This window comes from Cynocephalus volans, chromosome 6 (genome assembly GCF_027409185.1).
Source record: "Cynocephalus volans isolate mCynVol1 chromosome 6, mCynVol1.pri, whole genome shotgun sequence".
Taxonomy (NCBI): Eukaryota; Metazoa; Chordata; class Mammalia; order Dermoptera; family Cynocephalidae; genus Cynocephalus; species Cynocephalus volans.
The window spans coordinates 6,466,860-6,493,959 of NC_084465.1; the positions used below are offsets into that span (position 1 = coordinate 6,466,860).

The window sequence follows — 27,100 nt, forward strand, 5'->3', positions numbered from 1 at the left end:
GGATTGCATTATAACCCAAAGCATAAATAAATATCCATGAGTCCATACGGATAAAAATGAGTGAATAAATAATAAACAGGATAGAATATATTATCTCCATGTTGAAGAATTCCAAATAATTTATTTCGGTACCTCACAGTCAAGGAAGTGGAACATAACCCCCACTTCCTTAAGTGTGGGCTGCACGCGGAGCTTTCCTTCCGAAGACTGCAGTAGGAAAAGGGAGGCTGTGAGTAACTTCACAGTGAAGAAACCCGACAGACAGTACCTTGGCCAGGTTATTAAGATTAGCAACAACAGAGAAGAGTCACGTTAATAGTATGTACCTTTGAGATGGTATGAGGAGAATGGCATTTTACCTCTGTAGTCTTCCTCCCCAAAACCCACATTCCCTATCTAACCACGAGAAAAACATTAGACAAATCCCAACTGAGGGACATTCTACGAAATACCTCACCAGTATTCCTCAAAACTGTCAATGTCGGGCCGGCCCGTGGCTCACTCGGGAGAGTACGGTGCTGATAACACCAAGGCCCCGGGTTCAGATCCCATATACGGATGGCCTGTTTGCTCACTGGCTGAGCGTGGTGCTCACAACACCAAGTCAAGGGTTAAGATCCCCTTACCGGTCATCTTTAAAAAAAAAAAAAAAAAAAAAAAAAACTGTCAATGTCATCAAAAACAAGGAAAGTCTAAGACACTTTAACAGCCAAGAAGAGCCTAAGTAGAAAGAGCCTAAGTAGACATAATTATTAAATGCAACGTGGTATCCTGAATGAGTTTTTACCTAATGTGCTCAACACAGAAAAATGACATTAGGTAAAAACTAAGGAAATCTGAATAAAAGTATGGGTGTTCACATTTCAATTGTGATAAATGTACCATATTAATGTAAGATAGGAGAAACTGGATATGGGATATATAGGAACTCTGTACTATCTTCACAATTGTCTGCAAATCCAAAGCTATTCTAAAATTAAACATTTATTAGAAAAGAATGGGGGTCAGAATGTAGGTTGTCTTTATACTACTAAAATCATCTAATCCTATAATATCTGAGATTTGCTTCAACTAACCAACAGTGGATAAGAGACGTAGAACTAGAGATGAAAAGAGATTGACCATTAATAGATATTTTAAAATCTACTAATTTTTTAATGTTTGAAATTTTCCATAATAAAATGCTTTAAAAAATCTGAGCCAATACACAATTGTTCCTTCAAAACCCTCACACCTATACTAAGGTGTTGGGCTCTGTATGTACATCAGTTTCTAGGGGTTATAATGTGCTTAAACAATTTAGCCCTCAACTGATTCTTGGTCGATGGAGTTCACAGACAGATTCCAGTCCATCTAGGGGTTCTGTGTGCGTGTTTGTATATATCAGCTATTTTCACCCTTCTACACACATTTCCACTGGAGCGTTCTGCTAAATATATATGGAAGTGTGTGTAGAAGAGTGTGCACAAATGCAGAGTAGTCAGAAGGGCAGACCACCATGCCAGTGGTTAAGTTACAGTCTCTCAGTCCAAGTCCACTTTCTATACTCTACCCCAGTGGTTCTCAGCCAGGGGCTGAGAACTGAAAAGTCTCAGGGGCAATGTCTGAAAAGTCTGGAAACCCCTGTGGACTTTTGGCAATGTCTGGAAACATTTTTGGTTATCACAGCTGGGGAAATACTACTAGCATCTTGTGGGTAAAGGCCAGGGATGCTGCACATTTTACAATGCACAGGACAGTCCCCAACAACAAAGAATTGCCTGGCCTGAAATGTCAATAGTGCCAAGTGTGAGAAACCCTGTTCTATCTCATGATGCTTATGCTAGGACTCTAAAAACAGCATTTCTCATACTATTGGTAAGTACAACTTGGATGTGCTGAGTGAAAAAGTCCAATCCTAAAAGATTACATACTGTACAGTTCCATTTATAAAACATTCTTGAAATGACAAAATCACAAAGATGGGGAACAGATTAGTGATTGCCAGGGGCTGGGGACAACAGGGATGGAGGGATTGTGGAAGGGAGAAGGTGGATGTGGGATCCTTGTGGTCATGGAACTATTCTGTATCCTAACTGTACTGATGTCAATATTCTGCTTTGTAATATTATAGTACAGTTTTCCTAAATATTACTGTTGGGGGAAACTAGGTAAAAGGCACAGAGGATCTCTCCATGTTTCTTTTTTCTTTTTTATTTACTGTGGACAACATGATTGCACCTCCATGTTATTTCTGCTTGTGAATCTACAAATATCACAAAATAAAATGTTTAATTTTTAAAAAGAGCAGGACTTTTTTACTGCTTGTCAGTAACGAAATGCTTGCCAGTAAGGAAATTTGCTGTCTTCCACTCCCTCCCACAAACGAGAATTCAGTAATCTCATTTTCTCTAGAGAAAAATATCCTTAAGAAATAATAAACCTAGAGGTCCTTTGGCATATTCTGAAGCAAACTCTAAAAAGTGCTACAATAAAGTTATAAGTAAACTACATAGAAACAAGGATGGAGAATTTGATTTTGTCTGAAGCACTTAAAAGAGATTTCTTACAGAAGTTGAGATTTAAGTTTTGGCTTTAAAAATCAAGATTTCAACGGCAAACAATGAAATATTTCAAGTGGAAAGTTCAAATATTAGGAAACTGCAACATGTTATCTGTTTTGTTTTCCAAACAGAATAGCAAGAAGAATGGTCTGGCTGTAATTAATGATGGATACAGATGAAAACAAACTGGCAGCATAAGGCTGGCGGAAGGTGATTAATTATATGAAGACGGGCTGGGGCTGTGCCTCTGAGGATTAGAATTACCTTGTTCTGCATGCAAAAAGGAGCTAACCAGTGTCTTTAAGCAAATATATCTTAGGAAGAAAATTCTAGGAGCAGTGTGTAAAATGGTTTGAGACAGAGGGAAAAAAAAAAACCCTACAATCAGGGGGTCCCGTTAGAAAAAATTCCAAGAGGAGACTATCAAAGCTTGATGTAGGGCTATGAAGGTGACTGGAAAGGAGGATCAGAGGCAGAACGGGCTGCGCTTGTCAACTTGACAGGATAGGAGCCCGTGAGGGAGAAAGGGGCAATAAAAACACCACCCAGCTTTCAAGTCTCAGTGACAGAGAGCAAGGAGAGGATTAACAAGATGAATTTTATTTTGGACATGTTGCATTCACAAAAAACTGATATGGAGATGCCCATAAGCTTCAAATTCAAATCTAGGCCCCAGAAAGAGGTTTAAAATAAACATCAAAATGATCCTTTAAATCACATGGAAATAATAGCTGAAGAGGGCTTAAGTACTGAAAACAGCAAATCAGACTAAGGAGTAAGAACTCCCTTTTGGGATGCACACGTGCACAGGAGGAAGAGCTTAGGGAGGACCGAGAAGGACCGCAGAGTCGGAGAACATCAAGACAGTGTATTGACCAGTGACATGAGGTGCCACAAAGATCTACAAGAGGTCAAGCCAGATGACAGTTGAGGTGAAGCTATCAGATTTAGCAACTAATAAAGTACGAAGGTCTTTAAGAAAGCACTTTTTAAAGTGTGAAGAAGAGTTTGTCGGTTCCTCAAAAAGTTAAACATAGAACTACCATATGACCCAGTAATTCCACGCCTGGATATGTACTCAGACGAATCAAAAACAGGGACTCAAACATACATGTAAAGGCATGTTCACAACAACATTATTCACAGTGGCCAAAAGGTGGAAACAACCCAGTGTCCATTAAGGGATGAATGGTTAAACAAACTGTGATATACACATAGTGTGAATACTATTCAGCCATGAAAAGGAACGAAGTATGATACATGCTGAGAATGTTATGTGAAATAAGCCAGACACAAAAGGACAAATACAGTATGAGTCCACTTACATGAAGTATCCGGAACAGGCAAATTCATAGAAAGGGGCTGGGGGGTGCAGAACCAATGGGGAGTTAATGCTTAAGGGCTGCGGAGTTTCTCTTTGGGGTGATGAAAAAGTTTTGGAAATAGACGGTGGTGACAGTGACACGACACTATGAATGTACATCACTGAATTATACACTTAAAAAGAGTTAAAATGATAAACTTCATGTTATGTATATTTTATCACAAAAAAGAAAAAGAAAAAGAAAAAGTGAAGTAGAACTTTTTATAAGGAACAGCACAGGAACTGTCAGGACAAATGAGAAGTACTGACTACCGTTTCATGACTTTTCACTTCAAAAGTTCAACTGATGCATATTGAGGGCAGAGAGAGGCTTTTCTATTTCTTATTTTTCTTAAGGTAGAGTAGATCTCAAAATACAGTATTTCTGGGTAAAAGGGAAGAAATGGGAGGAGTTAAAAGAACAAAATCTGAATAGTCTGGCCTAAACCTGTGATTTGGGGGAGGAGAGTAATGCTAGATTACTTTGATGGGTGCACAGTAGTAATATGAAAAGCATCTTCAAAGTTACGATACCATTTTATATTTGGAAAGCCAATGGTCTTCACAAGGGAAAGTAAAAAGGAATGCCAGCCCGAATCTCTGATGGTAAAAATAACATGCCAGTCCATCATGAGCACATTCACGGTCTGTTGTGCAGCACCCTCCCACAAGAAATGCGCGTACACGCCACTCGTGCAGAAAAGGGCAGTTTATTCGCTCCAGCTGGCCAGCGTCCATCTCCCAAGGTGCAACCCAGGAAGAGCAGCCTCAGGCTTTGGTCTTGTACGGTTTTTAAAGACAAAAACTACATCCCGTTGGCACACAGGTTTGTCCAGGTGCACAAAGCAAGCTAGGGCGCTAGGTCACAGCGGCTGAGAATGAGCCATTCAAGAAAACAACTTTTCATTGCGTATGGCTCCTGTTCCCATGTAATAGTTCACTGTGTATGGCTCCTGTTCCCATGTAATAGTTCACTGCGTATGGCTCCCGTTCCCATGTAATAGTTCACTGTGTATGGCTCTCGTTCCCATGTAATAGTTCACTGTGTATGGCTCCCGTTCCCATGTAATAGTTCACTGTGTATGGCTCCCGTTCCCATGTAATAGTTCACTGTGTATGGCTCCCGTTCCCATGTAATAGTTCACTGTGTATGGCTCCTTGTCCCATGTAATAGTTCACTGTGTATGGCTCCTGTTCCCATGTAATAGTTCACTGTGTATGGCTCCTTGTCCCATGTAATAGTTCACTGTGTATGGCTCCTGTTCCCATGTAATAGTTCACTGCTATGGCTCCTGTTTCCCTGCAATTGTATTTTGTTTCTATGAAAAGGTCAGCAGTTTCTCATGCAGAAGGGGGGGGGGGTGGTCTGCAGGTCAGACGGGACAAAATGGAGTTACCTAGGTTAAGCAAGCGATTTCACAGAAGCAGACAGAACGTTATGAGGGTGTAGGGAGCTCTATTTCAGTTCCTCAAGGAGTGAAGTCTACGGGCCTTGACAGTTTCATGTTTATCCAAACGGCCTGGATTTGAGGAATGTGGGAAACTGTACAAGACAAATGACCCAATTCCTTCAACAAGCATATTGCACAGAAGGAAAAGAAACTTAAGAGGCATATCAACCATATGCCATGTGTGGAACTGGTCAAAATCCTGAGCAGCATAAACCAACCATTATAAAACAAAACCCAAAATTGAGATCGTCTGGGAAACGTGACGACTGGCTGCACACGGAACGCTCAGGCCTGAGGACCACGGGTTCATCCTCCGGTTCCCTCTAGCGGACTTCACTTCAGGAAACCCTGGCGGAGGCGCTTTCTCTGTCCTAAGATGCTCGAAAACGCGGGCTGGGGCCGCCGGCGCACGCCCTCCTGCCCCGCGCCCGGCCGCCAGCCGAGAGGGACATGCTAGGGACCGGCCGCCGCCCCGGCCCTCGGAGCCCCCGAGAAGACGGACGGGGGCCGCGCGGGGTCAAGCGCCGCCGCAGGGCCGGCCGGCTACTCACCGCGACACCGGCAGCCCAGGATCGCGGCCTTCCGGAGCTCGGGCTGCCGCATCTTCCCTCCCGCCACAGCCCCGGTCCGAGCCGCAGGAGCCGCGGCGGGCGGACACGCGGCCCGGGAGGCCGAGCAGCCGGGCGTGGCGCAGGCACTGGCGGCCGCGGGCTCGCCCAGGCCCCGGGGCCTCACCTGACCCCGCGCCGCAGCCTCAGCCGAGCGCCTTGCGAGATCGCCGGCGACACGTGACGCAGGCCCCGCCCCGCGCGCCGCAGCTGACGTCACCGCCGGCCGCCCTGACGTCACCGGCGGGCTCGTCGTCCGGAACGTCTGCGTAGCGCCACGCGCGGCCGTGGGTCCGTCAGGGGCTGCTGTGTGGTTTTTCTCTCAGAGAAACACCTCCCTAAAGACAAGTGTCCTTTCACATATGAAAAGACATTCAACGTCGTTTATGATAAAAGCGTCGGTGCACATGTAAAGCGAGATGCTGTGCACAAAGACAAACGCGGTGGGGTCGAAGGCCACGGTGCACGTCCCCTGTGGAGGGCAGCTGGGCAAGTCTGACAGAACGGTGTAGGCGTTCATCTCTGGCCCAGTGTGCCAAATTGTGTTGGCGAACGTCTCAACATTTCACTTTCCTTGCATCTTTAAATCCCACTTGGTCAAGAACGTTTTTTGTTTGTTTGTGACCGGTAAAGGGACCGTAACCCTTGGCTTGGTGTCGCCCGCACCGCGCTCGGCCAGTGAGCGCACCGGCCATCCCTATACAGGATCCGAACCCGCGGCCTCGGCGCTCCCAGCGCTGCACTCTGCCGAGTGAGCCACAGGGTCGGCTCTTGTCAAGAATGTTTTGAAAATCTTTTTATTTTTTATTTGTTTGTCCTTTTTGAGACCGGTAAGGGGATAGCAACCCTTGGCTTGATGTCGTCCGCACCACGCTCAGCCAGTGAGCGCACCGGCCATCCCTATATAGGATCCGAACCCGTGGCGGGAGCGCGGCTGCACTCCCAAGCGCTGCACTCTCCCGAGTGCGCCACGGGCCGGTCGGAAAATCATTTTTTAAAAAGGCCTCGTTGCTTCACAATGGGGCACTGTCCACGTGCAGAAAGGGAGGAAATTCTGCATCTCTTATAAATTAAAAATCAGAGAGGAAAACAAAAGGCAGCACCTGCCAAAGCAATGAACTTCTGGAGCCGAGTGGAGCTCATCCACGGGATGAACAGGCCCTAGCGAACACCTAGTAAGGGTGTCAGGGTGGGGGTGCCGGGCCTGCCACCCAGGTTTCCCCTTCAGGACTGAGGACTCACTTGCCCAGTTGGTGGGTGTGTAGGTGTTAGAGTGGACATGACTGAAGCCATGTTGGGACCTAAAACCCTCTTAGGCTTTGGGAAATTTTTTAAGACGCAGGTGTTTTTCTCTTCTCTTTCCTCCCATTCCCTAACTTTCTTATCTGGCTAGCGAAGCAGGAAAAAAAGGCTGTTGAAAGCTAATCAGTAACTTGAAAAACTAACATTTCTTTTTTGAGATTTGCAGATTCCGAGAAAAAGCAGACCACTGGCAATCACAAGGAAAAATGCATGGCCAGCTCCAAGATAACAGCCAGCTAGACTGCAAAAAAAAAGCTGACTCCCTACTAAATCTTCCCAGGTTCACTCCCTCCACCTTCTACTTAAACACCCCTCCGTAAATCTGAGCCTTTGAGATGGTCTAATCTTCCACCTCCTTCAGGTTGCCAGCTTTCCTGAATAAAGCTGCCTTCCCTTTTCACCAACATTTGACTTTTGAGTCTTTTGTTTCTGTTTGGCAGCGGGCAGCCGAACTTTGGTTTGATAACATAGGCAGCTAATAGCCTTTAGCCAAAGAGAGCTGCTGCTTGGTGCAAAGTTGAATATATTTGACCCCTTCTACCGGGCTTGGGGCAGCCCTTCATCTTGACTGGAATTAACAGATATTCCAGGTATGCGTTCTCTTGCGAAGGTAGTACAGAGAGTACCCATGTACCCTCACCCAGTTCCCCCAATGGTTTATATTTATATTATATTTTATGTGAGCTCACATAAAATATAACATCAAAGCAGCCCCACTGGGGCTCCATCCTGCTGGGAACCCCTCAGAAACTGCACATGGCAGTGGCGAGGAAACTGGGGTAAAGTCTACTAGGTATAGTACTTAAGAAAGTTTGTGAAAAAATAGAATTAAAAGATAATACGAATCCTTCCATGAACTTTTTGAAGACACCTCGTATTTAAAAGTGATGTGACAAGTTTAATATGTAAATATAATATGCCAGAAATTACATCCTTCCTCCTACCTAAATTTGTAATGAAATATTTTAACTATCAATTTAAACCTTATAAGGGGGTATGAAATGTATGGATTTTAAAAATTATTTTAGGATATCTTCAAGCAAAAGAGTTTAAAGACCAGAACTCTCAGGCCTTTCTACTTAGAAGGTGGTCCAGCGACAGGTAAAATCAACATCACCTGGGAGCTTGTTAGCAATGCTGAGTCTTAGGCTCCTCCCCAGACATATTTAATTAAAACGTGCATTTACCAATATCTCCAGGTGACTTATAAACAAATTAAAGTTTACTCATAAGGCAGGCCTATTTACTTAAAAAGCTTTTTAAGTAAAAAAAAACTTTGAAATCATGCTCTAGGGTCCAATCAGTGTGTGCAAGTTTCAAAATTAGAAATTTTAAGAAGATACTCCATATTTATACTACTATAATTCTCTCTTCGGCTGCAGAATTTCTATTTTGTATTTGATCCTAATTTTAATAGGTTCATGGGTTTATTACAATGAATGTTTTAGTGACTTTCTAGAAGCAGGTAGGGTATAAATAATATGGGCCAAGCATGTAATCATAATGCAGCACTTGTTTTGTGCTGCCAGACCTTTCAATGGCTCAGTCAAGTTACCCTGGCTGCCCGTGGTATATCACCACCAGTTTTTCCCATGTCTTTCTAGCAATAGATTATCATACTGTATTTCACTAAATAGGTATAAAGACATTATAAAGTGGTTCTTTTTTATATATACATTGTATTATCTCAAAGAACACCAGTTCCACGAAGAGAGGGATGTCTGCCTGCTGCATTCTCTGTTGCACCCCAGCACCTAGAAGAATGCCTGGTCCAGAGTAAACACTCAGTTGTTGATTGAATGAGCATAACAGATGAGTCAAATTGTTTCCTGCTGTAAAAATTAGTGAATCTTTTCTCCAGCATGGACTGTATTTTGTGATCCAATCAGAAGTCTCCGCTGCCCTTTTTTGCCACTTTCAATGTGTTCTTTCCCTCACTTTTTGTCTCTTGATTGTCTTTGTGATTTAAATCTCTTTTGCCTTCCCGACTACTCTCAGCAGGGTAAACACAACAGCAATCCCTCTAACCCCAAATCAGTGCTTTCAACACCTGGGAGTATGTTCGCATAGGACGGATAAGGTGTCCCACTGTTCCTTCCCCAATCCCAGCCTGACAGTTACCAAGAATCTGTTAGAACATAGATTACAGGGCATATGATGCAAGAAGTATCAGGACAGCTGTAGGCCACAGCCATAGGAGGGGACAGACATGGAAAAGGCAAAATTAGAAGCTGGGAAGGAGTGTCTCTGAATGACAGAAGGGCCGACAGGAACAGACGGGCAAGCTGGCCTGGAGAACTGAACCCAGACACCCAGGCAAATGGACTGGACATCAGAAGTTAGGAACCCACCCAAGCAAGGTGTCAGTACCACACTCTACACGGGCAGCAAGGAGGGGTTTGATACAGCTTAGCCAAAGTCAGTTTGTACCACGCACGGCTCTCTGTGAATGTTTTACTGAGAAGACAATCATGTCAAGTTGTCTGTTTGGAGTAGGATTAGGTTGGCAAAGGCTCCGGGATGAGCAGTCCCTGTAGTCTACCAGGACCTTGCGAGTTTGGCAAATAATTGCCAACAGTGTGCTTTACCTCAAGTGGTTGTGTGACAGAGTCTTAACTGGGTGACAGCTTACATTTCTAATGTTCAGGGTCTTGTCACTCCTGCAACTCAGCAGCAGAGGAGTAACAAAGAATTAGGAATTGTCATAAAGGGAGGAAGACATGACACTCATGTTGTAGAACACTGTGGTTTTATTTCTTACTGCACTTCACATAATTCCATGATGTTCCAAACTTGTGCTCCTATGCCACTATGTTGAAGGACTAGGGAACTTTTTAATCCTTTTTTAATGAAAATGATTTCTTTTCCTTTCATCGGCTTTTCATAGATAACTCTAACTCTGGGAAGACAGTTTCCAAATACCACTGAAATGACTTGCAGCCCAACCGTTTCCTTAATGCAACACGCTCACTAATGTTTCCGTAGGTCATGAATTTCAGACCAGGTCTTCGAAGAAAAACCTCCTCCTAAATGAAAATAAGGAGTCATTTCATTAACCAAACAAATCTTTGGTAATAAAATCATGATATCTAACATGGAAGCTTATATTCTCATCATCTGAACTAAAAATACCTTGGATTTCCTCTGTACAGGGAGTGAGAGCAGAGACACACTCTGGGACCTCAGATTGACTCACCCAGCATATACATAGTCGCAGTGTGTGCTGTGGGACAGTGACAGGTCGCATAGCAGGATCCAGGAAGGTGGGGTTCTGCTTCTTGGGAGCCAAAGAACCACAGCCACCTATTATAGCACTTTCTTTCTCCTACTCTCTCAACAGTACTCAAGGACAAAACCCCTCACCCCCTGGTCCCAATCCGTACTTTCATCTTTCCAGAACTGGGGGGTGGTGGTGAATCGGCTCTGGGTTCCAATTCTGCCTCTGCCATTACTTACCCATGCCCCCTCGGGTGAGTTACAGGCTCCTCCCCTCATGAGGTTGTGGTGAGGACCGAACACCTTAACATGTGCAAAGCCCCTGGGAGAGTAAGTGTCATGTCCGTGCTGGTCATTACTGTCACCACATCTGGTTTGTTTCTTATGTGCTGTGACTTAAGGAAGCACCAAAGATGAATGTCTAATGGATTCCATAGGCCCCATGTTAAAAAGGTATTCAGAGTAGACTGAATCCTCTTTGAAAGCAGGAGGATTTCTTATGTGTTCATCTGAGTGTCCACAGTGGCTGGCATATAGGATAGTAATAGTGCTAAGTGAGAGAGGACACTTGCTCATCCAAATAAGTGAATTGTGGGCATGCCATGCATCCCTGGGGATCCTGGACCACTGTAAATGTTTGCCATCGAGTCCTGCCACCCCTAGTTCCACAGGGTGGATTGGCACAGGGATGGGCCTGAAGGCAGGGAAGGAAGTTATCATTTTGGAAGAAGTGAAGACATGGATGGCCTTAGGCAGCATCTCCCAGTCCAAAGCCCTCTCTTGCCCCGTCACTCATGAAATTTCCTGATGTGCTGTGTCACACAATCCGTTGACTTTATACCTCACATTATATGCTTTTAAGCTAAGTTTTTGGTACCATATCCTTTATGAAATTCAGTGAACCACTCAGTAAATACTGTCTTCAATTCAATTGTCTAGATGCACGACCAGAGTTCACAGAAAAAAAAAACAAACATAAAAGTAAGCTCAAGATCTCTCATAATTAAATTCATTTATTTTTAAACAATGCGATATAATTTTAACTTATTAGAAGAAATAAACAGTTTAATTATAACCAAAGTGGGGAGACAGGCACTTTCATATACATTTGATGACAGTGTGAATGACACATAGTGAAGGACAGTTTAGATATGATCTGTCAGAATTTTAAATGCATTAACGTATGACCCAAGTCCATGCCTTGAGATTTAGTCCAAAGATATATCTGCATAAATGTACAAAAAGATATCTGTAAAGTATGTTCATTTCAGCATTGTTAGTAAATAACAAAAAACTGAGATGATCAGAATGATTATCGATAGGGACCATTTATCAATGGGATCAATTTTGGAAGATTCATTCAAAGGAAGTATTTAAAAGCATGAGATATTTATATGTTCTGATTTTGAAAGATGATTTGAAAGTATGTTTTCAAAATATAGTAACAAATGAAAAAAAATCAGAACAAAATGTAGTACAAATCTGGTTACCTAAAAGAAAAGGATATTCTTGTGCACGTGTGTGTTAACAAGTGATTAGAAGAGCAATTCAGTGATCACTTTTGAGGGTGAAACTATGAGCTTAGAAAGCTTGATTTTCACTTTATATTTCCCAGTACTGTATGATTTTTTAAATGAGCATATTTTACCCCTTTAAAATAATTTTTTTAAAAAAATCAGGAAATATAATAAAGTGCATAAAATATAAATGTGCAACTTAATGAATTACTGAAAAATCAACCCCCGTAGCCCTGGACTAGGTCTAGAAACCCCTGCCTAACTTTTCCTGATCATAGCCCTTTCCATTGTTTGAAACGCTAGTTTTGATTTTGTGTTCATTACTTTGCTTTTCTTTCTAGCTTTGATATCTAATTATGCATACACAAGTTATACGGTTTATTTTTATCCACTTTTAACTTTCCAGAAAGGAATAATACTGTATATGTTCTGTTGTGCTTGGCCGATTGTATTCACTATTACGTCTTTAGGATTTACCTATGCTGTTGCCGTATGCATTTACCTATGTCTGTAAGATTTACCTATGCTGTGGGTTAATTTTCATTGCTGTATAGAATTACAGTGACAAAATATATCGCATTTATCCATTCTACTCTTGATGAGCATTTGGGTTGTATTCAGTTTTGGCTAACACAAACCATGCTGTTTGTAAACATTCTTGTTCCTGTGTCCTGGTGCACAAAAGCATGCATATCTGTAGCATATATACTGAATGGAATTGCTGGATCATTGGATGTTCTTATCTTTTACTTTAGTAGATGCTGCCAAACTGTTTCAAAAGTGACCTTGTAATAATTAACACTCCCACAAGCAGCATCTGAGAATTCCTATTGCTTGCCAGTACTTGGTCCTATCCGACTTTTAAAATTTTGCCAGTATTGGTGGTGATGTAGAAATACCTCATTGAGGTTTTAATTCACATTTCCTTGATGGTAAGAGAAATTTGGTGTTATTATTTTCACAATGTAAAACTTCAATTAAAGAAACATAAGATGAAGACTGGAACACACATTATCACAGAGAGATTCTTACACATTTGTATTCATTTGTTGTGGTGCCTGGTCCTCATTTGTTTGTACATGGCTTCTGGATAGATGAGTAACCTTTTAGAACCTGGCCAGGGGTTTAACTCTTGGGGAAATGCACAGAAGAGGGGCATAGCTTTAATAAAGAATTCATTGGCTATAGGTAGAAAAGAAAAGTGGAGGTTCTCACGTGACCCCCAGACCAGCAGCATTCACATCACGTGGGAAGTTGGTAGTGGAGGAAAAGAATCTAAAGAGTTGCAAGTGGGGATGGGGGAAGGAAGAGGCTGTTGCTTTAGGGGGCAATTCTTTGGTGGGGGGAATAGATCTAGGGAAAAAAAAGACTTTTCATGTTGGTTGATTAACTTCTAAGAAATTTGAGTTTCCCTAGAAATTAAAAATTTTGAAAATTAGATGCAAGTGTAGCAGCTTTCACTAATTGATAATAGGGTTGGGGATGGGTGAATGCGTGATTCTGGAGGTGTGCTATTAAATTAAGGAAAACAGAGAAAAGAACAAAAATTGGATCTGGAAACGCCACAGAAGGCTTCTTCAGAACAAGTCCTGCTCTGTGTTCTCATGCATCTGTCCAAATCAGAGATGTGTTCCTCACCTTATATTCATCCAGCCAAACGTGCACCAACCTTAGATAGTTATGTGTTATGGCATTCATGACTGTAGACTTTCTTTCGGTGTGTTTCTTAGTGATATGTCCGACTCGAGAGCAGGGGTTTATAAAGAGTTGGCCTCCACACATCCAGATCTAGACATAAGAACAAAAAACATATTAATGCATTTTTGCTAGTAGTAGGCAATTGCTGGATCTTTTTACAAACATAATAATAGCTAATGTTTATTAAATTTCTTCTTTCATTTAATCCTCAGAACTGCCTTATAGTGTAAATACTGTGCCTATCCACATTTCACAGATGAGGAAACTAGCAGATTGGTGAAGTTTGCCCAGTGACACAGAACAGTTCAGTGGCAGAGCACAGAGCTCACATTTAGGAAGTCTGGCCAAGAGCCAGCACTTTGAATACTAACTTTTTTTAGTACCCAAAAGTAAAATACAGTCATTGAAAAATTGGCAAAAACAGGAAAGCACACAGGAGAAAATAAAATTCACTTCTCATTCTAACATTCTGAGATAGTCAATATTCACTCAGGTATGTATGTAGACACATATACACACATTAAGACAAATTTTTTCATCTGATGTTATGTGAAATTATTTTTAAAGTCTTACATTGTTTGGACATTTTGGCAGTTTCCAGTTTTTATTATTATAAAAAATACCACAAAGAATGTTCTTGGAATAGAAGTCTTGTGCACATGATTTACACATCTTATGGTATACTTGCCATGATTCTTATTTTCTCTCATTCAGTGGTTCTCGCACAGTCCCCAGACCAGCAGCATCAATATCACTTGGGAACGTACTAGAAATGCAAATCCTTGGGCCCACGCAGACCTACTGAATCAGAAACTCTGGGGCTGGGGTCAAGAAATCTGTATTTCGGACAGCTGTTTAGGTGATTCTGATGCATGATTAAGTTTGAAAACCACTGTTGTAATTAATCAAGACTATATATCCCAGTTTTACAGATATTTTCTTAGAAAACCCACTTAATCATTTAGAGAACAGTAATAGAAAATTAAGACCATCACTGAAAAGAATACTCAGAAGTGTTGTGGTGAGATATATCACTCAGTCAGAAGGGATATTAGAGAAAATGGAAAAACTCAGTCAGTCAAATGAGATTATGTTAAAGAAAACAGGAAAGCAGAACTTCTGAAGTAACAAGAGACCTAAGACACTGGTGCAACTAACTCTATAGTTCTTTAGAAATACCCAGAGATATCCCCACAAAATGCCTAGGAAAAACTTCATCAAATTCCTTCTTTAAAATGTACAGCACAGTAGAAAAAGCCCTGCACCAGAAGTCCAAAGAATTAGATTCTTTTATCAGCCCTGCCAATGCTTTTGATTAGGCATATACTCTCTGGACTGAGAGCTAAGTAGTTGTTTATTTAAGCTACTATTTTGGGGTGCTTAGCTATGCAGCAAAAGCTAACAGAAACTAATTATAATGTTTTATTCCCTTTTTAAAAAGTGAAAATTTAATATGGAAAATAATTAATATCCATTTAACAGGGTGGGTAATAACTACAGTGGGTACTAAAAAGTGTTTATTAATTTTGGTACATTCCTATATGTTTGAAATGTTTCTTAATTAAAAAAATAAATCTGGCTATGAGCACGGATGGTAAACAAAAGTCAGCTCATAAAAGACATCAAGGAGGAATAAAAGTAAAAATTTCATAAACATTTTTTATCAAAAAGCAAATTGAGGAAAGCAATAGCAATTTATCCCACTCTTCATAGGGTCCACATGGTTGCTTTTTTTAACTCTTGATTCAGATTTATTCTAAAAAGGGACATGGTCCATTTGAGCATGCCTCTTGCTCTGTTCCTTATCCATGTAGGTGATGGTCAGCTTTCTTCCGCAGATACACTGCTGGAAGTAGTCTGTGCAGCTTCCAGTTTCTGTTATTATGTTTACTGGTAGTATTTTCCCATTGAGCATTAGTATAATGTGGTGGTTAAGAGCACAGAATCTGGGTCTAGTCTCCTTGGTTCAAATCCAATATGAGCTGTGTGATCTGGAGCAAGTTACTCAAATTACTAAACATATTTGTGCCTTAGTCTTATCTGTAAAATGAGAATAAAGTACTCACCCCCTGGGATTATTATGAGCATTAGATAACTTGGTATTTGTAAACTGCTTAGAGTTTGTGCTGTAAAATCAGAGTGTATCTCTGTTGTACTGAAGTGTGGCCGATCGCAAAAGCAGCCACATACTCATTTCATCCCTACATGCACATTTCTTTGCAGTGTAACTATGCACCTTGTCCCATCAGGAGCTGGAGTTTATTTCTCCATCTCTTGACTCTGATCTTGGCCTCACGATTTGCTTTGGTCAATGGGACATAAACAAACATGATGAAGGCAGATGCTTGGACAGTGTTTGCAGCTGGTGAGACTTGCCCTCTCCAGCTACTCTTGGGAACATTGTGACCTCTTCAGTGTGAATGAGCCTGGGCTAGCCTGCTTAACCATGAGAGGCAAGTGGCCAAGTCACCCCATTGCCCCAGCTGTCACCAAGCCAATTTCCAGACACCTAAGGGAAGCCATCCAAGACTACCCAGCTCTAGCCGAGCCTCCAGGTGAACACAGACATACAAGCGACACCAGTAGAAATCAGCCATCTGGCTAAGACCAGAAGTACTTCAGCAACACAATGAATTGTGAGATATAACAATTGTTTGTTGTTTTAAGCCACTATGTTTTGGGATAGTTTGTTATACAGCAAAAGCTAACTGATAAATTACGGAGCAATTTTCTCCTAACACCAGTTGTATTTACTTGAGTAAATAAGTCCTCCATCCACTTAGTTACTCATTCCAGAAACTTGGTGTGATAGATCAGAACCTTGTTCAGTAAGCATTAGATTAGATTTCACTCTATATGTACAAAGGTAACCATTTAAAAAAACATAGTCTGAATTACCCTTAGTGAAAGTTCCAAATTTTCTCCTCCCCAGAGATTCATGCCTTTGTCATACTGTCCAATCTCATTAAAATAATGCCTATATATAGCAAAAATTCCTCCAGCCATTGCAGGTGACCTAGAAAGTGAACATAAATATTAAACTGATTCCACAGAGAGTCATTATGGGTTTCCTTAAAATTATATTAAATATTAGTGATCACTTAGAGTTAAAAACTAGAAAACAACCATATTAATACTAAAATTATCTAAGTATATATTTAAGTATGTACAAACTACTAAATTAAAACCACAATTACCTGTAAGTGGGCAATAACTCTTGCTTAGCTCTCACCAAATTAAGTAAGAAACATATTCTGAATGTTGTCTTGATGGGAAGGAAAATGATGCTTAGGTTATGAGTTTCCCATGAAGATGATGATTAAATTGGGTAGCAGAGTTTAGAGCTCTCCCTTTCTCAGGGCGCTAAGTAAATTGTAATATTTACTTCTGGGAAAATTATAATGTCACAAAGTATTTTTTTTTTTTTTTGGTCTACCAATAGTAGGACCCAATAATACCAAACTAAGTAGTATGAAAATAATTACAAATTCGTTCATTCATTGATTTGTTCACAAAAGTATTTATTGAGCACCTACGATGTGTTAGGGATAAATTGGTGAAGCAACAGGTGAGAAAGACCCCAACTCAGGTGGGGTGAGGATAGACACAGGGAGACAAGTGAGAGCTTTGCAGTGGCCCCAAAGAAAAACAATGGTCCCAGATAAGGGGACAGCAACAAAGGTGGTGAGATGTGGTTGAATTCCTGGTATATTTTGAAGATGGAGCTAAGAGATTTGTTTATGTGGGATGTGGGCAGAAGAGAAGACTCAAGGCTGACTCCAGCGTTTTTGGCCTGAGCACCTGGCAGATAGAGCTGCTGTCCTCTGAGATGGGAAATACAGTGGGTGGTGCAGGTGTTTAGAAGGAAGATTCAGTTCTGGCCATATCTGAGATGTCTATTCAGCATTCAAGTGGAGATGCCAAATAGGCAGTTGGATGCAGGTGGATATGTGAGTCTGAAATTCTGAGAGAGGCTGGGACGAGAGACACAAATTCAGGAGTTGTCAACATGAGACAGATGAGAATCCCTGTGTGAGAGTGGTGGAGAGGAGAGGACCTGGCACTGAGCCGTGGGCACTTGAGCATGCAGATGGTGGGGGGAAGAGGAGGAGCTGGCAAAGAAGGCGGGAAGGAGCAACCGCTGAGATAGGAGGGCGACCCAGAGACTGTCGTGTCCTGGAGGCCTAGGGAAGAACGTGTGCCAAAGAGATGAACTTTTTGGATAAGACCTCAAAAGCACAAGTAACAAAAGCGAAATAGACAAATAGAATGACATCAAACTAAAAAGCTGCTGCACAGCAAAGAAAACAACAGAGTGAAGTGACAACCGACAGTCTGGGAGGAAATATTTGCAAATTATACATCAAATGAGGGGCTAATATCCAAAATATACAAGGAACTCAAACTACTCAATAACAAGAAAACAAATAACCCTATTAAAAAATGGGCAAAGGACTTGAATAGACATTTCTTAAAAGAGGACAGATACCAGCATTCCCATGTTTACTGCAGCTCTACTTACAGTAGCCAAGAGAACCAACTTAAATGTCCAGTGACGGACAAATGGATAAGGAAACTGTGGTATATCTACACCATGGAATACTACTCTGCCATAAAAAAGAATGAAATTCTGCCATTCGCAGCAACACGGATGAACTTGGAGAAAATTATGTGAAGTGAAATAAACCAGACACAGAAAGAGAAATACCTCATGTTCTCACTCACAAGTGGGAGCTAAGAAAAAAAAAAAAAAAAAACAAATAAAAAAAAGAAAGATTCAACAATCACAATGATTGATTGAAGTTTCACAAGGAGAGAACAGAACTGAGGCTGTCAGAGGTGGAAGACGGGGAGGGCAGGGGGTTTGTGAGAAATTGGTAAAGGGCCACAAAAAATGATTACATTGTATAATGATAAATATAGTAATAAAAAAAGAAACAAATAACAAAACATTTCTCTTCATTATGCCTAAGAAATCAAAGAGATAATCTCTGAAAGCTTTGTATTTTCCAGGTCCCAAGACACATACGCTATTCCTCCACAACCAGAAATCTCACCGGATCAGGTTAGCAGGTCCTTCAGGTCTATTTATCTCATAAGAGAAAACATTATCCCATTTAAATTGCAGGTCCCAGTCAAAAATTCCCCTTACAATGGGAGAGGGTATATATTCCAGGGTGAGCTCATCAATGACATCTATCACAGGACACACTACTATTTTGGGGTCTTTGTTGATGGCATACAGCAAGGGCTCCAGCCAGACTCTGTTCACCTCGCAGTGGCTATCCAGGAACACCAGGACGTCCCCTGGGGAGGCAAGAACAGGCTAATGTTAGTCCATACGGATAGAACATATGACAGCCCAAATCAGAGTTCAATAAAATGACTATTGGTCATTTATTATATGTTTGGCTCTTAGGGTGCTTTTTAGTGGGGGAGACAAAAAATACACACTTTATTATGTACAAGAATGTGGGATGTCACATGCCACAGAGGCTCAGAGGAAGCCGGTGAGCTGTGGGCTACGGAGTGGTTGGGGAAAATTCGAAAGAAGCAGATAGGATTGAGCTAGTCTTCAATTTTTAAAAAATCATTTTATATTCAAGTTGAGTAATCAAATAAATTTAGCAAATTTTTACTGAGAAGATACCTTCTCAAGCATTCATTTTGGTGCTTGGGATGCAAAGATGTATAATTATTTTTGCTCTTGAATTCAAGCTTTAATGAAGGTCTATTCTGCCTAGAGAACAAGTCAATAATTGGCATGCAGAAAGCAAAAAATGTGTGTTGTCAAAGTATATCCTATGGGCTCAAATTAGAAGGGACCTCAAAATTCAACTAGCAGAGTTTAGATGTTTTCTTGCAGCCAACATGCAATCATTAGGTAAATATGAAAAACATCCCATGTTTAGATCAGAAGACTTAATATTGTTAAAATGGCAATAATCCCCAAATTGATCTACAGATTTAATACAATTCCTATCAAAATCCCAGATGGCCATTTTGCAGATATTAATCCTAAAATTCATACAGAAATGCAAGGAACACAGATAAGCCAAAACAATCTTGAAACAGAAAAAGTTGAAGGACTTTCTGATTTTAAGACTTACTACAAAACTACAATAATCAAAACAGCATGATGCTGGGGTAAGGACAGACAGATAGACCAAAGGAATAGAATTGAGTGTCTGGAAATAAACCATATGTCTATGGTCAATTGATTTTTGACATTGGTACCAAGACAATTCAATGGAGAAACAATAGCCTTTTCAATAAATGGTGCTGAGACAACTGGATATCCACATACAAAAGAATGAAGTGGGATGCCTGGCTCATACCCTACTCAAAAATTAAAAGTCGAATGGATCACAGACCTATATGTGAGACCTAAATCTATAAAACTCAGAAGAAAACATAAGCATAAATTTCATAACCTTGGGTTAGACGATGACTTCTCAGATATGACACTAAAAAAAATTGGGCTTCATCAAAACTAAGTACTGTTGTGCTTAAACAGGCACCATCAAGGAAGTGAAAAAAAAATCCACAAAATGGGAGAAAATATTTGCAAATCATATGTCTCATAAAGAAGTTGTGTCCAGATTTATACAAAGAACTCTTACAACTCAATTATAAAAAGACGAATAACTTGATTAAAAATGGGCAAAGGATTTGAATAGACATTTCTCCAAAGATATACAAATGGCTATTAAGCACGTGAAAAGGTGTTCAACAGCATTAGTCATAAGGGAAATGTTAATCAACATCACAGTCACATATCACTTGGCATTCACCAGGATGGCCATAATCAAATAGACAGACAATAGCAAGTGTTGGTAAGGTTCTGGAGAATTGGAACTCCTGTCCAGGGCTGATGGGAGTGCTGGGCAGGAGAGGAGGAGGCAGGAAGGTTCTTTCTTGCCTGGACCTGTGCTAAGGTAGCTTGGAGCTCTCTAAGAGCTCTTCTCCTCTTATAATGTGTACGGGCATGGCTACTTTGAAGACCCCTTTTTCTGTTCCTGGTGGCCTCTTATCTGCAGTTCCCATAAACTGGGCAAGTGCACTCGATGCTGGCAGTCCAGACTCACTCCTGAGTCCTTAGGACCCTGTGTTCTATCTCCAATTCTCCTCTGCTGAGACCTGTTCATCCTTGCAGATAGTCCTACTTGACACAGCCCTGTGAAATGCCCTTAAAATGACCCATTTCCTTTGGTTCTTGTTTACCATTCTGCAAGCGTCCCTCTGATCACTCAGTTTTGGGAGGAAAGCTGGCAGTAGAAGCAGAGACCCTCCAGTGAGCTGCTCAGATCCCCCCAGGACTCAGCCCCCCAGCAGCATGGACTGCTGATGGCCCACAGCTGAGTCCCTCCCTGGGGACTGCCCTTGGCTGACAGTGGCTACCATATCTGAGGTGATGATGCCTCCCAGGGGAGGGGGCTGTTCACATCCAATGACTGGTCCACGCTGGTCCCCTTACCTGGCTATGGGACCTCTCTGAACAGCTCTTGGGGGCGGCCCTGGGAGGATGCTGCTCAGATCGCTCTTCAAGAGAACCACTGCCAAAGCTTTGCCATCGACTGCAGTTCACGCCAGGCCACACTCTCCTGCCAAGCACTAAGCACAGTGTGGGAGTGTGTGTGTGTGGCAGGGAGGTACTAGACACGGGCATTCAGGCCCAGCGCAGGGCCCCTTCACAGGCAATCTGCCCAGGGGTCCTCGCCAGCCCCCTGAGCCCTTCTGAGAGCTGCCCCATGGTCAGAAGCTCTTCAATCCAAACCTCCTCTTTCTCTCTATCCCTCCATGTGTGTCAGGCCAGAAGCTGCAGCCCACACTTCTCCCTCTCCCGTTTTCCTTCACAGGCATTTCCTCCACTAAACTCTTTCTCTTGTCATTTCATCAGGGCCCCAAACTGCCCCTGTCCTGGTTTCAGAGGTCCCCGGGGTGGGCACCGCAGCGCCACTCCCCACCCCGTCTAGCCTTGCTCTCTTTGCTCCTGTACAGGAGTGGCTCCCAGCGGGTCCCCAACACGTAAAACTCCACGTCAGAGTTTGTATCAGGGGAACTCAGCCTGTGACGGGGCCTGACATTGTGGCCCCTGCAAAAGACGCTCTTGCATTTGAAATAACAAATTGACACTTTGAAGCAGAGTACTTTCAGAGGCAAAAGGAGACGAAAGGCCCCTGTGGCTGGAGTACACGTCCCCTCTTCTGATGAAGCGGGACACAGGGAGGGTCTCCAGGAGGATTATTTCCGCTTGGGAAGAAAGATCTTGTGACATGATCACTGGCTCCTGTCCCCCGTGAATGCTCATACCTGAAGCACGAGATGCCCCGATCATCCTTGCTCGAATCAGCCCCTCTCTCTTTTCGTTTCTTATTAATTTAATCTTTCCCCGGAACTTTTCCAAGTGGTGTTCTAGCTTTTCTTTCAAATCATCTGGAAAAATATCCAACACTTGACAATTTATAAACTGCAACTACAGAAATTTTAAAAACGTATCCTCATTATGACTGGTTCCTAAAAACCATGCTATTCCACAGAAGTTCTAACTTTAAAAGAAAATTGTATCCTGTGTAAAGGAGAGAAAGAAAAATAATTCATCATCAAAATCAACTGTAAATATTTTTGATTTTAATAAATCATTATTGAAATTCTAAATAGAAGAAGCGTGAGTTACGGAGCTTTGGTGCAATCTGATTTTGCTCCTAACTGCGGTAACTGTACTACAATCAACTGTGTTTCTAACTTTGTAGTAAAGCTTAGGCTAGTGATTGAACCACCCACGTTGGATTCCTTAGCTGTGAGGAGGGATGGGCACCATGTTCCTGGCTGTACTCGAGTGAGAGGAAGAAATGTATCATCCAGCACAGAGCCTGCTACACCTCATAGTCACTCAATATTTGGAGATTAAGGTGATGACGATAAAGGAGACTGGGACCAAGTGAGACAGATACAGGAGCCTCTGGGGTCTAAATTCCTAACTCCTAGGCAATTGGGTCAGGAGGTTGGGTATCGACTGGAGCAGGTTCATGGTTATGTTGGCAGAAGGTGGGATCTCCTCCCTAGTCTTCAAAAGGAAGGGCCCTGCTCAGAGGCAGGGATGCAGGCTGCACAGCTGCACTTGCAGGGTGGGGCAGCACCTCGGCTCGGGTATCTGCAAACACCTCCCCAGCATCCAGGACACAAGGGGGCTCGGAGCCAGGCCCTGGAGGAGATAAAGCCAGCTGTGGCTGCAGTGATCGCTGACATGAAGTGGAGGGCCTGGGCTTTCAGATGGTGGTCACGGTGTTGGCTCACAGTCAAGGGGGAGCAGGACTGTGAAAAAAGTGGATGGCAGCAGGCCATGGACACGCCATTTGTGTAACTCAATGGGGGCAGTTCCCTGGGCCCCTGGCCCCTGCTCCTGCAAGCTGAGGCAGCCCATTGGCAGTGCCTACGGGCGTTAGCCATGAAAGACAGGCTTCAGTTTAAAAATTTGCCCTACAACCCATGAGGAAATCATTGTGAATTAAAGGCAAGAATGTGTCGATCCTGAGCTGCATCAGAACACAGAACACCCTGTCTCCTGTGTTTGAGGATCTGCATGGGTCAAAGGCTAAGCTCCTTGGTGGGGCAGGTGAAATCACCACGAACTGGATGACACTGGATCAGGAAGTGGAAGTGTCTGGTCTGGCAGCTCACCTATGTAAATCCTGGCCATCAGGAGTGATCCTCTGGTTTCTTATAAAAGGACCGTGATGCATCATGAATCACCGTAGCAGGCCACCAGATGTGACGGACTGCATATTTGTATCCCCCCCCAATTCATATGTTGACATCTAATCCCCAGTATGGTGGTACTTGGAGGTGGGGCCTTTCTTGGGGAGGTGATTAGGTCACGGGGATGGAGCCCTCGTGAACGAGATTAGAGCCTTCCAGGAGGAGGCCAGAGGGCTGGCTTGCTCTCTTCCCACCTTTGTGTGAGGACACAGCAGAGAGATGGCAGTCTGCAAACAAGCGAGAGTGCCCTCCCCGAGGACCTAGCCTTGCTGGCACCCTGATCTCGCACTTCCAACCACCAGAACTGTAAGAAATAAATGTTTGTTGTTTAAGCCACCCAGTTTGTGGTATTTTATTACAGCAGCTGAGCTAAGACACCAGATGTGTTTCTAAACTCGTGATGTGGTCCCGAATGGCCGGGGATGGGACCATGGCAGGATCCTTGTGCTTCTGGGGAGGAGATAGGACTCCACAGTCCGGCGTGTTGTCTCACCCTGTTCTTGCTTGTGGCTCTGCTCGTGACTTCCTGCCCTACAAGGTGCCAAACACGGTGCTCAGCTCTTTGGAGCAGATGAGGCAGTGTGCGTGTCACGCAGCAGGGACGCTGGGACATCCCTTCACACCCCTCCCATACACAAGCCTAGAGAAACAATCCTGTACTCTCAGGTAGCGGTGATGCTCACAGAAATGCGGTTATGTACCATAGGTGTCCGGCCAACATCTAAAATTCCAAAACCTAGCTGGCATAGCTTGAGTCACTATCAGGAGTCACCAAGAGTCCCTTCCTCACAGGGTGAACTTCTGGGGACGTCTTCTTTTCTTCCCCTGCCTGTTCACCTTCCTCCTGTTATCTCTTCTTTTCCTTCCCAGCTTGTAGTGGGTCAGATTCACAGCACATTGGGTCAACTTTCAGGCCTGAAACTTATCCAACATTGACATCATGGCTTCAGTACTCCTGGCTTGTCTAAGTTTTGTACTCAGTTGTAAAACAGACAACTAATTTCAAATTCTAAGTGTGGACAACCAGATTTTGTAGTAGTATCGCAGTTCTCTAAAACCAGTAAGCATGGGGAAATAAGCACTTAACTGTAGTTGGTCCGATGAGAATTCTCTCATGTAAAGTACCCGGATCAGGTAATTTCCCTGCATTAAGCCCTTAACAGCTCCCCATATTCTTGAGATAAAATTGAATAATGCCCTTCATGAGAAATTCCCTTTTAATAACTCTGGTTTTATGCCCACCCCCTCCCCCCAACTCTACACTCATGCATAAACGACATAAAATATAGAATTCTTCTAACCTCACTGGGATAACCCCAACTCACCCTTCCGACCTCAGTTTAGATGTCACTTCTTCCTGAAGTGATCTCTAAAGATAAGTTTGGTGCCCCCACGTTTATCTCATGGAAGTGCTAACCCCCCACTAGCCCAAGCACCATAGGGACAGGGACCAGGTCTTACACATCTGCCAGTGTACCCACTGACCCAAGCATGGGGCCTACCTCAATACCCATCCCAAAACACTCTTTGGATGAAATACTCCAGCGCCATCAGGGAGAGCACCACCTTCCAAGTAGATTAGATAATTAACGTTCTGTCTTACCAAATTCGCTCATGTCATCTACCAAAATAATTTCTTCAAGGAAATGGGATGGAGTGAGATTTATAACACTGGACACTGTCCGAAACAAGGCATTAAATTCTTCATTGTGGAAGCAAATGACGACACTGGCGGTAGGTAGGTTAACTGAGTAATGCTTTTGGAGACACCTGCAGGCATAAGCAGTAGGAAGAAAGTGATTCATCTGAAAGCCTCGAATGTTTTGGAGTCTCATTCATACACCTCTCCTTATTTTTATCTTTTCCATCTTGACTCCTTCAGTCAATGATTGTGGTAATAAGATGACAGTAGATCTAAAAATACAAAAATTAAGGTACAAAAATTTCTTCAACTTCTTTGGTTGTTCTCATATTTTCTGAATCATTTCCACCTTCCTAATGCCAGCAATAATTGTTCTTTCCTGAGATTCTGTTTTGACAATCTGAATTCTATTTGAAACATCATATAAACAAAAATTAGATCCACATTTTAGTTTCTGGTATAAAAATGAATTATTAAACCCATACACATGGAAAAGTTCACATTAACTTTATTGTACTATCCTCAAAGAGAACTTACGCTTTATTCTCGTGTGTGTGTAGTCTGTTGCAACAAAAAAAATATAGTGGATAAGGTAGAATTGGCTTTCTTCCAAGTATTTGAATAAAATAATAAAATAAAAATAAATAAAATAAAATAAATAATAAATAAAAATGTTTTATTTATTTTTTTGTGCACACGAGGGAAAAATAGAAGCTGAATTTTACTAATATTAGTTATTAACCGTTAATAACTATTTGGCTTGCTATATATTATTTGGTTATATTTTGAAATATTTTGGTTGTTACATCACAGAAACCTACTGGAGCTCACTTAAGCAAAAGAAAGGAAGGTATATCGTGAGGTGACCCAAATGTCTCATAGGACCTAGTTACAGGAACGCAACTGGAACCTCAAAGAACTATTGGCAACAGAGGCTTGAGGGCTGTCTGAACACTCTCTGCATCTCTCCACCCTTCACATCTGAGAGGAATTAATAATGATGATAAGTATTTTTCAATAAGGCTCATTGTGTGATAATTATTCTCTCTCTGCAACCTGGCTTATTTCCACCTCTTTAACTCCACATAGTGGGACAAATTGTTGACATCAGCACATCTTACATAGTCCAGCACCCAAGAAGAAACAGCGATGACTTTCTCTTTCCCAAGTCCAAAAATTTACAGGAAAAGATTCTTGGCCCAGCTTGGCTCAGGTGTCCACCCCTGTTCTAATCAACGGGGGCCAGAAAGTGGGGTCAAAAGGTAAAATCACTATTCCCACTGCAAACTTGTGAAAAGGGGACTTTCTCCTGGAAAACACCAGAAAGGGAGATGCCGAAGAGGCAAATCCTACAGATACCTGCACAGGACCTTCAGGACATTCATGGGTTGAGGTCATCATGGGAGGAGAGGGCCTTGTGCTGCTCAATATTTTTATTCCAAGGCTAGATGAAGACCTAGATGCCTACTGAGCAGAAGTTGGCACCACGCTGGAAGGAATGAGACTACGTGAGATGGACCTGAGCAGAGGGGAGCTGTGGCGTGGGACATCCTACACGTGGGTCTGAAACACTGAGTGGGAAAACATGGCTTTGCAGAAACACGTAGGGGACTTAACTTCCAGTAAGATCACTGAGTCATGAGAGAGGGAGCGGGAGACAGAGGAGAGGAGATACACTAGGCTGAGTCAATGCAAGGATACTGCCAAGATGGGAGAGGTGGGGGTCCGGCGTGAACTGGTGCTCTTTAAATCACGTCTCTAATACTATACTCAGTCCTGAGTATATCACTTTAAGAAAACTATAGATAAACTGAGTCCCTTCAGCTGTATGATGGTGAAGAAGCCTGAAACCATGTCACATGAGGACTCTTTAGAACCCAAAGAGGACTTGGTGTGTGTGGGATTCTCTAAAATTAATTGATACATGTTGCCTTACTATTTCTACATAGCAAAACTTTTCTGACCCTAAATAAGCTGTCTTTTAAAATTATTATTGTTTTT

The 27,100-nt window shown here is 42.4% G+C and overlaps 2 protein-coding genes across 4 annotated transcripts in view; both read right to left on the reverse strand.

The window, feature by feature from the left end:
• The window catches only part of GALNT11 (polypeptide N-acetylgalactosaminyltransferase 11), a 55,181-nt gene extending 49,188 nt beyond the window's left edge, over positions 1-5,993 (reverse strand). For all 3 annotated transcript variants that reach the window (XM_063099252.1, XM_063099251.1, XM_063099253.1), the window contains exon 1: positions 5,909-5,993. The gene's annotated coding sequence lies outside the window, so the exon portion shown is untranslated. The remainder of the gene's footprint in view (positions 1-5,908) is intronic.
• A 4,144-nt stretch (positions 5,994-10,137) lies between these two features.
• The window catches only part of GALNTL5 (polypeptide N-acetylgalactosaminyltransferase like 5), a 31,917-nt gene continuing 14,954 nt past the window's right edge, over positions 10,138-27,100 (reverse strand). Inside the window, exons 3-8 of the mRNA XM_063099774.1 lie at positions 25,061-25,227; positions 22,012-22,134; positions 18,756-19,005; positions 16,597-16,714; positions 13,639-13,788; positions 10,138-10,293 (exon numbers count right to left, since the gene is read on the reverse strand). Of these exons, the coding sequence (XP_062955844.1) occupies positions 10,138-10,293; positions 13,639-13,788; positions 16,597-16,714; positions 18,756-19,005; positions 22,012-22,134; positions 25,061-25,227 (964 nt within the window). The remainder of the gene's footprint in view (positions 10,294-13,638; positions 13,789-16,596; positions 16,715-18,755; positions 19,006-22,011; positions 22,135-25,060; positions 25,228-27,100) is intronic.